This window comes from Neltuma alba, unplaced genomic scaffold, assembly GCF_004799145.2.
Source record: "Neltuma alba isolate B1F8T4 unplaced genomic scaffold, ASM479914v2 tig00006011_pilon, whole genome shotgun sequence".
Lineage (NCBI taxonomy): Eukaryota > Viridiplantae > Streptophyta > Magnoliopsida > Fabales > Fabaceae > Neltuma > Neltuma alba.
The window spans coordinates 89719-103623 of record NW_021634316.1 but is presented as its reverse complement, the minus strand read 5'-3'; the positions used below and the strand labels follow the sequence as shown (position 1 = coordinate 103623).

Sequence of the window (13905 nt, the reverse complement as noted above, 5' to 3'; positions counted from 1 at the left end):
CTTTCCATGGTTTTAGGAAGATTAGGATAGCAATCTGTCGCTAAACCCAAACTTAATCTCTTCCTATAAATGTTTTAGCTCTTGTTGAATAAAACTTGCTCAGTTCCACCCCAAATTCTTCATCTATAGAGACCAAATTGACGCTTACACTTGCAAAATGGCAAAGGATCCCAAAAAAATTGGGAATCTTTGTATATTAAATCAGATAACAAATCCCATACAATCTATGTCTTATATCAGAAAATCTGTCAACCAGGAAGTGAAAGGATTAGATAAATTGTTTTCAGCCAGCACTTTCAATCCTTCCAGATTTCCTAGTAATAGGCCCAGAAGGTTTGTCGTCCCAAATTGTGTTTGGGCAGTTGGATGTGAGGGAAAGGCCTTGGGAATTCTTCAGTGAGAGTATTGTGTCTTATTTTTCTTTCAAGTAACAATATATCCAAGATTTGGCCTTGAATAGAACACAATGGCGTCATGCAATCCATGTAACCTATCTCACCTAGTGGGATAAAGCTTTGTTGTTGTTGTAGCTCACACTCCAAAATTATGCCTAGGCAAGCCTTTTTCTTCCAGTGTGATGAGGTAACTTATAATCAATTCATGGATGGGTAATGGGGACCATGGAAATTGATAACCACCTGTGGGGTATGGGAACTAGGATTAGGATCATTGCTGAACTCTACTTTACTAGCGTAGTGGTTGGAATTCATATATATGTGTGTTATCCCCTGTTAACAGAGCCGTAATTTTCTAGAATGCAAACAGTTGATAGTAAACGGAATTGCAAGATGGAGTCAGCAAATATAGTACACATATTTCAGCTTCATCTGTTACCTGAGAGATAGGAACTGAGACAACTACAGGCTCTCCAAGCTCTTTTATGGGGACTATCTTAACAATTTTTTTCCCAAATTTTTCTTTTCTCGCCATGCATCTTGTAAGAACATCAACAGTGTAATTTGCATCTTCAGGTTTTATGCTTGCACTATCTGGGAAGCATATTTGACCAGGTTACAATTGACGAACTGGTATGTGACTTTGAAAGAATAGATAAACTAGGAAGCATAGACATTCCTACCTCCAGATACACTCTTGATGCTTTCAAAATTAATGACCAAACCCCAAGTCACCTGGTCCTCAACAAATGGCGGGGCAAGATCCTCCTCACTTGAACTACACTGGAGAGATACGAGCCTGCCAGGCTGTAAAAAGGGTAAACAGTACCTTGGAGATAATACAATGTCACGAACCTCTCTGTTCAGAAGTCTATGCTGCTCCAGCAGATTGTAGTAATCCTTCAATTTGTCCTCTTCTTCAATCATAATTGATTCCTTCTCTTCTTCAAGACCCTTAACTTGTTTCTGGATATAGGAAAAACGATTCCAATTTTTCTTTAATATGCAAATCAACAATACAAGGAAATCGATAATTTCAAGAAAGCAGCATGATGAATTGTAAATACAAGAGCTGTACACCATCTAGGTTTCATTGTTGCAAAGGGAATGTATGAGTTAACTTTTGATTTCAAGGAAGGTCTATGTAAGTTTTGAAGATAGAAGGGGGGTCACTGTAATTGAGATAAAATAAGATATTGGTGTATTTTACCCTAAAAGTTGAACAGCATTAAAAGTCCAAAGTTGTTAGGTGCCAATTATTTGGGATGGTGATGAATGCCCAATAAAATGGATGTATCCCGGATGTCTGTGTTCAAAATTTAAGTGTCAACATTTGATATAAAAAATACCTAGGTACGTCAGATGCTGAGATGAAAATAATGGCATATCAAATACAAGCAAAACTCACCCAAAGAACAAAGACCATCCAAGATCTTTAATGTAATATGAAGGAATAACGCATAAGTAATAACTTTACGTGATAACATCATCCAGCACTCAGTTAAACAGGAAACCGCTACCACAAAAAGGAATTTCACATAACAGCTTCATTTTCCCCCCTTGAGTTATGATACGCTACCTCACAGATTTAAGTTGACTTATTCAAGGAAGGGTAAACGTGGCAGGGAAGAATCAGATATGGAATAGCTGTTTTTCAGTATTTTTATTATTTCTGTTAACAAGTTTCAGTTGAGAAATAAGTGGGATACCCCACTTTAACGTTAGAGTTAGTTCCAGATTTAGTTGATGATTATTATCTTTGAATTATCAACATATTCTCTCTCTGTAATTCATTTTTAAAGGCTCATTAGCCTCAGGAATAAGATAGGACATCTTTTCAGAGAGTACATGTGTTTTGGAGATTCTCCATCAGTCTTCTAGTGAGTGTTGTGAGATACTTGCAACCCTTCCTATTAGAAACTATTTTCCTTCTCCTCTGTTTTTTTTTTTTTATTTTCCCGAATCAGGTCCCTACCAAGTTAGCGAAGTTTTCTTTGGTTTGTGGTTCTTGGAAGATGTTCATCCTCATACAGTGGTATGGCGCTTCAACTGCTTTTATTCTTGAAATACATTTAATGAAAGTTTCACCAGGTCTGTGCGCAATTTTTTTTTTTTTTTGGTGAAGGTCTGTGTGCAATTTAATTACATATGAAACATAAATGGGGAAAGCCTCCATAAATACATACAAACCTCAAGATCAGGAAGGGCACGGTCAGCTTGGAACTGATAAAAAGAATTGCGAAGCAAATTTTCAGGGTCACCATCCTCACATCGCATCTGATTTAAAACTGTGTTGTAGCTTAATCGAAAGGCACTGATGCAAATGGGAAAAGTAATTAATAGATAATAATTCATTTTAAAATTATCCAAGTGAGAATATAATATTGAATTGGTCTATTTTAATAGTGTGTAAATAAAACAAAGACACTACATCAAAATCTAACGAAATGCAAGACAGGATAATTCCTTGATTTATTTCACATTCCAGCATCACATAGAGAAGAAATCCCTATTTAAGTAATCATAAAGGAATGATGGAAACCATAAGCATATTCTAGAAAATTTAAACATAATATACAAAGCAACACTTACTAACAGAAAATTTAAAGTGAGTGGGCCCCAGTCACTTGCCCTTTGTTTGGTTGGGGCTTTTCTGAGGGGAGGGAAGGGAAAGGGAGGGTAGGAGAGGAGGAGAGTGTGTTTGGCTGGAAGGAGGGGAGGGGAGGGAAGCTAAAAATCTCTCTCTCTGTGCTCCCCTCCCAAACTGGGGGGTTTTGGAGGGGAGAGAAATAATATGCAGATATAAACAAAAATGCCCATGACATTTGTTTAATATTCCAGCGGTACCCCTAGTAACTTTTTTTCTTTTTTCTTTTAACATTCGTTTCATTCCCTTCATGTTCCCTTAGTGTTACTACGTACTTGCCTGATGCTCAGTTATACATATACATATATATGATATGTATACATGTCAACTAATTAACTAATTATTTATAGATATTAATATACATTACAGTTATAATATGACACTGTATACATGTCAACTAATTAACTAATTATTTATATATATTAATATATATCATAACTATAATATGACATTGCTAAAATGATATTTTTTATTTCCTAATACATGGAGGGTCTTGTCATATAGTTAAGGTCTTGTCTCTTTTTCTTCAAATTAATTTTCTAATTTTATCACATTTAAAGAGATAAAAGATTTTAAAAGCCATATTAAAATTAATAAGACAGCATGTTAATATTAATAAAATCATTTTTAAAATGCATGTGAAAATATTTTACCATGTATAAGTAAGGTGACAGGTTTTTAAAATTCTAACTAATTAATAAAATTAATAAGCATTTTAAAATGCATATAAAAATATTTTATCATAACAAAATACAAGGGTAAAATTGTTTATATAAGAATTACTTCCCTTCCCTCCCCTCCCTTCCTCAACAAGATAACATTAAAACCCCACATCCCCTTCCTTTTGTTAAAATCCCTCTCCTCCCCTCCGACCCCCCCCCAAATTAAAATCCATCCCCTCCCCTTCCTCGAACCAAAAACACCCTTAAGGGTAAAAACATCTATTGACCCAAGACAAAGACTTCCCCCGCAACTACAGAATCAAGTTGAGTGGTTTTTTGAGCAACAAAGACTGGGCATTCAAGAGGTAGTGAAAAAATGCAAAAAGATTAAGGCTAGAAGAAATAGCGAAGTTACCCGCCAAGGATATATGTTTTTTTTACTGTCAAACTTTTTTGAAGGACATAATTGTGTACAGAAATTGCAACTGATTAATTTCTCCTCAGCTTCCTCTTCCTATCTACTTTCATAACATATTTAGGTAGTACGGATGTTTGAGGTTTGGTTTGATTGTTTCCCACTAGAAGACCAAGATATTGAATCTAGAGCATTTGCTTAGGAGGTTATTGTTGAACCAAAATCGGTCATGGATAAGGCATGGCTACGACCAACTCCGATACAAAGCAGGAAATATGAAGGTCTTTGAATTGATTTCACTATCTTTTTACAAATCACAATGCAGTGCACAATTTATAAAGGGGCTATGATTATTTAAGATAGATCAGATACCAAAAAGTAGGTCAAGAGAACCTTGAGAAACGTAACTTATTATGTAGATATTACAAAAATAAAGGAACAAAAAACTAGGACCTAAGAAGATAGTTTATAAGCAGACTAATAAGAAAAGTAGTAGCGAAAATGTATACTGATTTCAACAATAATTATATTAAAGAAATGAAATATAAATAATATTTGAAACCGAAATTTAAGAAAGCAGGTCCAGAGCTAATGTAAACAAAACCAAAGGCCGTCAAAGTCAACAACTATTATTAGCAACACCATTACGTAATGCATGCTGTACACAGTGATAAGCAATTTACCTGTTTAAACTGTCAGCTGCACCTTTAAGCATCATTTTAGCAGTAGAAGGTTCCATCTTCTCATCAACCATGAGGATACATATTCCCCGTTCATCAATACCTCGTCGACCAGCACGACCACTCATCTGTATATATTCACCACTGGATAGCCACCTAAACTTGTCCCCATCAAATTTTCGGACATTTGTAAAAACAACCGTTTTTGCAGGCATGTTCAAACCAATGCTAAAGGTCTCTGTGGCAAACAAACACTAAAAAATAGATATATTCAATATGTCTGACAATATAACAAATCAACTATTTTTTATTTATTAAAAGGGGGGAGGGGAAGGCTGACATGACATAGCATGATTGTACCCAAATCTGAAGGAGTGATGTTAGCAGATCAGACCAGAAGAATAATTTCACTAAGGAAAAAAGGCCCCGGAGAAACTTCTTATTGGCATGTAGGTGGTTTATGAATTCATAATATTAATATTGGTATTCAAGACAAAAGAAAAATAAAAAGTTAATGAACAAATAACAAATAGCCTATAATGCTTGCCAATAGATTCTATAATGGCTACTGATACACTGATTATGCTAGCATTTAATAAGACATTTTAACAACTATGAAATAAACAATTTAAGAATTTAATGAAAACTAAAATTATTTACAATATATGAAAATACACAAAAAGTAAAACCTTTATCCAATTAATTTTTCCACTAACCTTAATTAGCCCTTCTTGGAATAATATCTCAATCACTTCCTTCAAAATTGGGAGCAAGCCAGAGTGGTGTACTCCTATTCCACGTTTCAGCAAGGGCAGCATGTTTGAAACCTATAATATATTATACACCAGAAAAATTGATTAACACATCCATATATGAAAGTATACAATTATGATACTCTACTAAAATAAAGCAGTTCTTTTATGCAGACAGCGTCAAATAATGAATAAAGGTCACATCCATATATTTGTTTGCTTTTAAATTTGAGACAGATTTAGTTTGTGAAATCTTCTAGGATTACTAAAAATGTTTGATGGTATAGACAAATATGATCTGAATGTTGTTTGTATTCGTTCTGAGGACTGGAATATATACAAGAGAGAGGATCACATCAAAGCATCAAGATGCAAGGAGCATTCGCATATAGAGAAAGCAAAGCTTAGTCAGAAACTTTAAATTCAAAAAAGACCATGAAAGAGGAGGATTCAAACATTCGAAGGGATAAAATTAACCCAAGTCATAAACATATTTAACCAATGATAGAGCAATGAGAGGTAAGAATGATAGCAGAAAACGTGAAGAAGCTAACAAAGAAAGGATGATAGTGTTGACACCACCAAAGAACTGAATACCCCATGTCAAGCCCCACTACAACTACGGTTGACAAGGCTGGCATTGAAATGACAAAAAACCCGCCATACCATGGCGGGACAAAACATGTGGAAATTGACAAACACTTCATCAAAGAAGAGGTTGAAGGTGGCATGATCAAGTTATCCTATGTTCGGTCTCTCAATCAAGATGGAGACATTATGATAATGTTACTTGCTAGATTGCAGTTTGAAGGACTCTAAAGCAAGCTGGGAATGCCAGATATACATTCTCCAGCTTGAGGGAGAGTGTCAGAAATCACTTATGATAAGATATTGTAGTTTGGTTTGACGTTAAAAGTTTGCTTTATGTGGCAGAAAAGATGCATGACTTCTATCCTCATCAACTATCCCTATCTGTACGTCATTCAATCCTTACTGTGTTCTTCATCTCTTGCTCTGTTTCATATCAAAAACCAACAAAAGGTGTTCCTTGCTAGATTTTTTGAAACAACCCATCAACCTCAAATTCCCCTTATCAAAATAATGCTTTAAAGCAACCCATTAGGGTTCAAAAGCCACTTCTGGCTAAGCGTGTGAATTAGGGTGGTTTTATGCAGTTAATGTCTTTTAGTCTTAAGTTAATAGCGTTACTTGTTGATTATTGTTGGTTATGCGGCAAACTATAAAAACCCATTATGTAAGGAAGCTTATCACGAATGGAGGTATTATGCAGTAACCTGGTCTCTCTATCTAGAACTTCAGATCCTGGTTTTAGACTCTCCTCCCTTCTTCCCTCTTTTCTCATTCTATTTCCTAGTCCTAACACAGCCAGAAAACCACCAAATGAACACTTAAAGTTCTACACCTCAGTGAATAAATCCCAATAATTACACCGCCTAAACCTGCTTAAGCTTTAAAAAATATGAGGTACAAAAGAACAGCCCAATTTGTCTTCAAATCAGGCCCCTCCTTGTACAAACGACTCCATTTAGTTCAAACTTGTACAAGAACCTAAAGTCTCTCGTTTCAACAATCCATGATGCATTGAACACCAGAAAAGTGCATCATGAATCGTTGAAACGTGGTATAGAGAAAGAGAGAAAACTAGAGAATGTAACTTACCTGAGGTAGCTTCTTATCGTCATCTGAAAGCATATCCATAGCACTCCAGAAGATTCTCTCTGTGTTTTCCTTTTCATCATCCCCATTAAGGTCCATTTTTGCCATCTAAAAAAACAAAAAAACACAAGGAAGATCATTGACGTAAGCTGGTAACACCAAACGTACTGCAGCTCAGAACAGAAACAGCCTTCTGTCGCCTATTACAGCAAATAAGCCAGCAGAAAACTAAAGATTTAAAGAGGATAACCATCAATAAAAAAATTGCAAAGCAAGTTGTCACCTGCATTGCAAGAAGCTCGCACTCTCGTTTGCTAAAGCTAAAAAGTATAACAGGATCATACTGGCGCTGAATGATCATTTTCACCATCTTGAATATGTCACTTTCTTCACCCACTCTAGCTAGGGCCAAGCCCTTCAACTTGCCATTTTCTTTTCTATTATTGCCCTCATTATTGGGAACAAGGGCATTTAAAGCTCTCTGGAAACTGTCCTCACGAAATTTTCCCTTGTCATCCACAACCAAATACAACCCATCACCTCCAGAAGGAAAAATATAATGCTGAAGAGGAGTTGGTCGGTAATCAGTATAAACAATATGACAAGGCTGTAGGTGCACCTGCAAGTAATCTACCAAATCAAACCAACTATCTAAATGATCACCACAAAAACCAGACAATAATTCAGTTGGCTAAAATGCATTAGGGAAAAATAATACCTAGTCGCAACTCTTTTAATGTTCAAAGTAAATAGATAATATGATAAATGAATGCTCTTTCAGTATCACATGCCAAAGATTCAACCTTCACGTTAGAGAGCCAAAAATGTTTACGGTATGGTCAAATCCTTGAAAATTAACTGAGAGAAGTTCTAGATAAAATTCCAAAAGACATTGAAACTCCCAGTAAAAAATTATTTATGCAGTTTATTTTTCCTATTACATTATTATAAATGGTTGAAGTCATTGGTGATTTAATTGAGAATTGCAGTTAAACTATAAAAAAGACATCAAAACTCAAATACAAAACACGCACTTTATATGACTAGCTTACGCCCAAAACCTTAACATAAATGATATAGAAATGAATTAGTGACAAGGTGTAAACACACTTTCAACCCTAGATTTTCCCTTTTGTGATCAATGGATATACAGTTTTTATTCAAATAAATAAATAAATACACTTTCAAAACTCCAATATGATATTATGTATAACTTCTGCAATTTTTTCATTGTCCACGTAAGTGTTCGTTCTATTATTGAGTTATCCCCCAATACCAATTTTTAAGTAAAAAACAAACAAACAAATAAAATGCGAGAGATAGAAGAGAGGGGGGGAAAAGAGAAGAACTTGCAAATAAGGTTATGTATGCATCTAAATGATGTAACAGAATGTATTCATTAATAGGGCCGAGTATATGAATTGGATCTGATGCATTGTTGCTGAGAAACAGCTCTACATGTGCAAACCAACTAACAGCAGATCAAAGAATGTATCACCTTGGCAACCCAATCAGCAAACTCCTTCGCGTTTGGCACAGTTGCAGATAAAAATACAAAACGGGAATTCTTTGGTGACATAACAATACTCTCTTCCCAAACCACACCTCTTTCACGATCACGCATGTAATGTACCTCATCAAAAATGATCCAAGCCACCTCCCTTGTGACCTCCGATCCTTTGTACTGCATGCTACGCCAGATTTCTGTAGTCATCACCTGAAATATACACAAAAACGTAACAATCCTTTTATCCAAGTAAATTATATAATGTCGCTCATGTAACAATTTAAACAGATGACTCACCAAGCAAGAAGCATTGGGATCAATTGTTACATCTCCAGTCATCAAACCAACATCAGAAAATTCCTCTTTAAACTCTCTATACTTTTGATTGCTTAGAGCCTTAATAGGTGAAGTGTATATCACTCGTTGTCCATTACGAATAGACATAGCAATAGCATATAATGCAACTACCGTTTTTCCCGCAGATGTATGTGCAGATACCTATAAGAAATTCATAGCATCAAAAGATAAATATTATCTACATGAAAGATAGACAAGATTTGCCCAAAATAATCAATTTAATTACTTTCCTCATACAAATCAAATGTATTAGCCCCACACAAAAAAAAGCCAACAACTTTGGGACCAATCTTTCATCTTGCATATTAGGAAAGTACCATGACAGATTCGCCTTTTTCAAGGCAACTGATAGCTTCAGATTGGAAAGGGTCAAGAGTGAAAGGGAACTTCTTGGCAGGCTCAGAATGTTGTGCAGCCGTAGACTGAGGAGACAGAACAAAACCCTCTGGGTAAGAAACATCATGCACACATGCCACAGGTTCATCAACTAATTCTGAAGCATATTCTCCCTGTTGCCTCTGGGAAGGGCGAGTTTCATCAGGTTCATTGTCCGGAAACTTCCTCTTCAATGACCCCATTTAGAGCTTCAATTTACGAATTCTAAAAAACTTAAGGAAAAAAAAATTAGATGAACAGAAAAATTCAGAGTGAAAAGCAAAAAGCTCAAGACTGTGATTCAGGCTCTACGCACAACTAGCACAAATTCATTCAAATAACTATGTATAATACAATTCATCAACTTTGACCTAACATAGTAAGAATTATTTTCAATCTATTATTTAAAAAATGAACAAAAGTTAAAATATTCAATTCTATACTAATTCTTTAAAGAACAGTAATTATAATTATCTTCTCATCTCTCACAAGCATTTCTCAAACGCAACTACTTTCATTTTTATCTAGATGTGGTAGTTCCCTCTTCTGCGTCCAGCGAAGAAAGTGTGTTTACCTAACTACCTCTGCCTAGGAAATTCACTCTTATTTGTTTGTAGAAAAATAAAATCAACAAATCTGGAAAAACATAAATAAATCACATCACCCGAATCAATATCTAATCTCAATCTAAAATCCAATCTCAATATGAAAACAAGTAAAAGAAAAATCAGAAACAAATAAAAGTATAACAACTAAATGATCAAATATCTAGACTCAATCCATGAGATTCTGATCTTCTTATCAGGATAGACTCTAATGATGACTCACAATGTTCTTCAATTCTTTTTGGGGGACATACTTATACCAGCCTATCTTATAAATAGAATGCCCTCTAAAACCATCACCTCAAATCTCCAGTTCAAAAGCAACTTGAAACGCACATCAACATAGGCAGACTTATATTACACTCAGTGGAGACATGAAATCTTTGAAATATGCAAAGCCGATATAATACCCTTTTAATTTTTGTTCCAGATACTAGCCAAGTCATTTACAAAATCATACATCAAAATACCTTGAGAATTTTCCAAACTGATGATAATATAAAGAGATAAATAAACAAAATGCCAAAGGGCAACAAACCCAACATTGTAATACAACACAATCCAAAGCATCCAAGTCGTTAGTAATCAAAATGAAGAGGGAAGAAGTATAATAGCCAATTACACACCAATTTTAAGAGAAAACTAGTTAAAAATAAAAATTAGACTCAATCTGTAAATATTATCAAATTTAAAAGTGTCAACATTCAAACGATTACGTGACTGGTTTCAAAGCCAAAATAAAATGAAAAACTTAAAGCAAATGGCGTAAATCCATCAGCACTTAACTCAAGCCTCACATTTCATGGATCATCAGCAAAGTCAAGATATGAACTATCAAAAACTTTCCATGCTTGGCCGTCAAAGGGATAAGAAAGGGCATTAGCATCTCTATGATCCGTATAGTGCCATGTCATTTCCTTTATGGTTTTGTCAGAAGCATACAATCACTACAATCTAGGAATCAGTAAGAACCACAACTGCTTCCTTCCAACTTTCTTTTTTCTTCCATGACACCTTCTAGAGGAATATCTTTCCTCACACAAAACTTACATTGGATTGTACTATCATCAACTTTATAGCAGGAAATACACCATTCACACAACAATCAATCTTTTTATAATCAAAACCTAGCTTTGACACCAACTTCTTTGTTTGGTACAAGTCTGTAGGCATACAAGTGTCTTTAGGTTGTGTCCTCCTCATGAGTTGGGAAACTAAATTGTAGTCTTGTTGTAATATGTTAATTGTTGCCTTAATGCTTAATAACTGCAAAGCTACTGAAAGTATAGACTCCTCTTCTCAACCTTCCCACAATGGTTGTTGCGCAGCATGTAACATGTCATGAAATGCTCTTGCATTAGGATTTGGCACCTTTTCAATGAAGCACGTATGGCACTTGGTATTGAAGACATAGGTGAATGAGATTGTATCTCTGTCTCACCATGACTATTCCATATATAATACTTTGGCATCAATCCAAATTGATAGATGTGTGTCTTGACCTCATTAACAATTAGATATGCCTACATTTACATTTATACATGGACACCTAAGCTTCCCCAATGTTTGAGAATAAGGTGATCTTAGAGCATAAGCAAGTAACTCCTCGTCAACTTATTGGAAATCTAGCATATACCATTTAGTGCTCGGATCTACTTTATTATACATCCATCTTTGATTTTGTGGGACTTCCATTCAATAAATGAGTGTTTTCAGCAATGTGAAGTCAAAATGCAGCAAGTTTTCAGCAACCCCAAACCTTTGTAACTTGAGTGCTGAATTTTTTTGGGTGAAATTTTGTGCTCCAGCCGCAACCAAGTGTGAAGTCAAGGTTTTTTTATCTAAATTCAGAACACATAAAGAGCGCATAAAATAATAACCTTCCTAACACATGTACTGCAATTTGATGGCAACTTCACTTAATACTAATAGAATGACAATTATCTTATTAAAAACAACCCAATCACTATACAGAAGCATACATTAGTATCTCAATAATCCAAACATGAGACATGGCTTTAGGTGACAAGAAGTTGAAATGAAAAACAGCTTTACATCCGAGCAAAGGCAAAGTTCTTTATTCACAAAGAACTTAAACAGTTAACAGCAGCAAAAGTTAACAGTCAATTCGTTCAACAAAAAGCCTCAGAAATATCATTTGGGGGGGGGGGGGGGGACGGCTTCATGGATGATTTGAAAAATGAAAACTTTGCATAGACACAAGCATCCACACCCCAAAAAAAAGCAAGTTTAGAAGCAAACACAGAAATACGAGAAATACATTCAAAGCACCTAAACTTATTTACGGCAAACCGAAAATTGATATTGTTTTACAAAATAAACAAGCAAGTGCATAGTAAGAAGAATCAGGCGGCGTGACAACACCACCTTGCGCAAAAAACTCACCTTGAGGCTGGTGATGAAGAGAGACTAGAGATCGAGCTGTGGTGGTCGAAGCAAGAAGCCGAGGCAGAACGAGGGGAAGGCCGACGGTGATTACGGTGGGGACGACGCCGCTGGTGACGGAAGTTGGAGGAACATGTCCATGTGGGTGACAGAGGAAGATGATTGAGGAGATTCCGTCGAATTTTTTTGTATGGCCGAATGGGTTTTGCCCAAAGAGGAAGAAAGAAGCAAACAGAGTGAGAAGGAAAAGGAGAAAGCTGAAGTCACAGCGGCAGTGAAGAACAATGGAGTCGAAGGTGAAGTCTCTGACGGTGCAGACTGCAGAAGAAAGCTTTTGCAATTTTGCAATAATGTGCCCTAAGGTTGTGCTCAAAACGGTGAGTGCAATGACGCTGATGGTTCAGGATATGTTTGGATTGATCCTGGATAAAACTACTTTTAATCTAACTGATTTTTGTAATTAAAATAAAAGTTAGAGCCTGGTTGGTTAAACAATAGGATCTCAACTAAATCCGTTTAAATTTAAATAAGTGCTTATGAAGCATGTTTAAGGTGTTTGGATAATTTTTATAAAATCCCGATAAATCGTGATTTTAACTTTCCACCACACTTTTAGGATAAGCAACAAGAAGTAGCTTATGCGTTTGAAAAATCCCAATGAATCTTCAGTAACTAAATTTTCTCCAATCTACCCCTCATTCTAATGGTTATTATTTTAATTTTTTTAAAAATACAATATGAAACTGTTTTTCTAACACAAGTTCAAATAGTCATTGCAGCCATGGCTATCCACAATTTTATTAGACGGCATACTGAAACTGATTTTAAATTTAGTCAGTATGAAAATGAAAATATTCTCAAAGGTAATTATGATGATTATGTCGTTTCATATCCATCACCAAGTGCCAAGATAGTTTCCTCATCAGAAATGGATCGTCTTCGAGATTCAATTCGAAATCAAATTCTGCCATGCAGGGAAAATAATTAACTATCATTTTTATTAATTAGTTTTGTTGTTTAAATTTTATTTCTTAGTTATAATTTTGACTGAACATTTAATTTCCTTATTGATGTTACTAAAATTGCTAATCAATTTTTTTTTTATATTGTCATTCATCTCTTATTTATATGGGGTCTTTTATTTAATATTTGTACTACACAAAAATTTTGTAAGTGATTTTAAATAATAATAATTTTTAAATAAAAATAATATTTAAATATTCATGTCATTTATTAAACTATATTTAATAAAATTTATTGTTAAATATAATAATTATGAAAATATAAACAACTTTATTAACTTCATGTCTTTTTTTAGTAATTATACACCCATAAGTGATTTTAATAAATGAAAACCAAACATAATCACAATTCTTAAAATTACTTATAAAAAAAATCCAAACAAAAATCACGATTAATTAGTGTCA

General features: G+C 34.8%; 1 protein-coding gene across 2 annotated transcripts; it reads right to left on the bottom strand.

The window, feature by feature from the left end:
* Positions 1 to 460: 460 nt before the first annotated feature.
* Positions 461 to 12832, bottom strand: LOC114749304 (DExH-box ATP-dependent RNA helicase DExH9). Of its 2 annotated transcripts, none has more exons than XM_028937800.1 (11): positions 12479 to 12832; positions 9410 to 9700; positions 9033 to 9233; positions 8727 to 8945; positions 7512 to 7847; positions 7232 to 7336; positions 5516 to 5626; positions 4803 to 5053; positions 2586 to 2709; positions 1079 to 1361; positions 461 to 989 (listed from the first exon to the last, which is right to left on the bottom strand). In XM_028937800.1, the coding sequence occupies exons 2-11, from the start codon at positions 9668 to 9670 to the stop codon at positions 751 to 753; spliced, it is 2130 nt and encodes a 709-aa protein (XP_028793633.1). In that variant the 5' UTR covers positions 9671 to 9700; positions 12479 to 12832; the 3' UTR covers positions 461 to 750. The 2 variants fall into 2 exon arrangements, with proteins under 2 accessions (XP_028793633.1, XP_028793634.1); XM_028937801.1 differs by having other exon boundaries at positions 9410 to 9692.
* Positions 12833 to 13905: the final 1073 nt, after the last annotated feature.

What these genes read in the sequence shown, in the direction of transcription:
- LOC114749304 (XM_028937800.1), bottom strand. Translation starts at nt 9,670, where the DNA reads ATGGGGTCATTGAAGAGGAAGTTTCCGGACAATGAACCTGATGAAACT. An exon ending in ATCCCAATGCTTCTTGCTTG is followed by an intron (nt 8,946 to 9,032) that starts GTGAGTCATCTG and finishes TGTATATTTCAG; the next exon opens with GTGATGACTACAGAAATCTG. An exon ending in TTGCTGATTGGGTTGCCAAG is followed by an intron (nt 7,848 to 8,726) that starts GTGATACATTCT and finishes GATTACTTGCAG; the next exon opens with GTGCACCTACAGCCTTGTCA.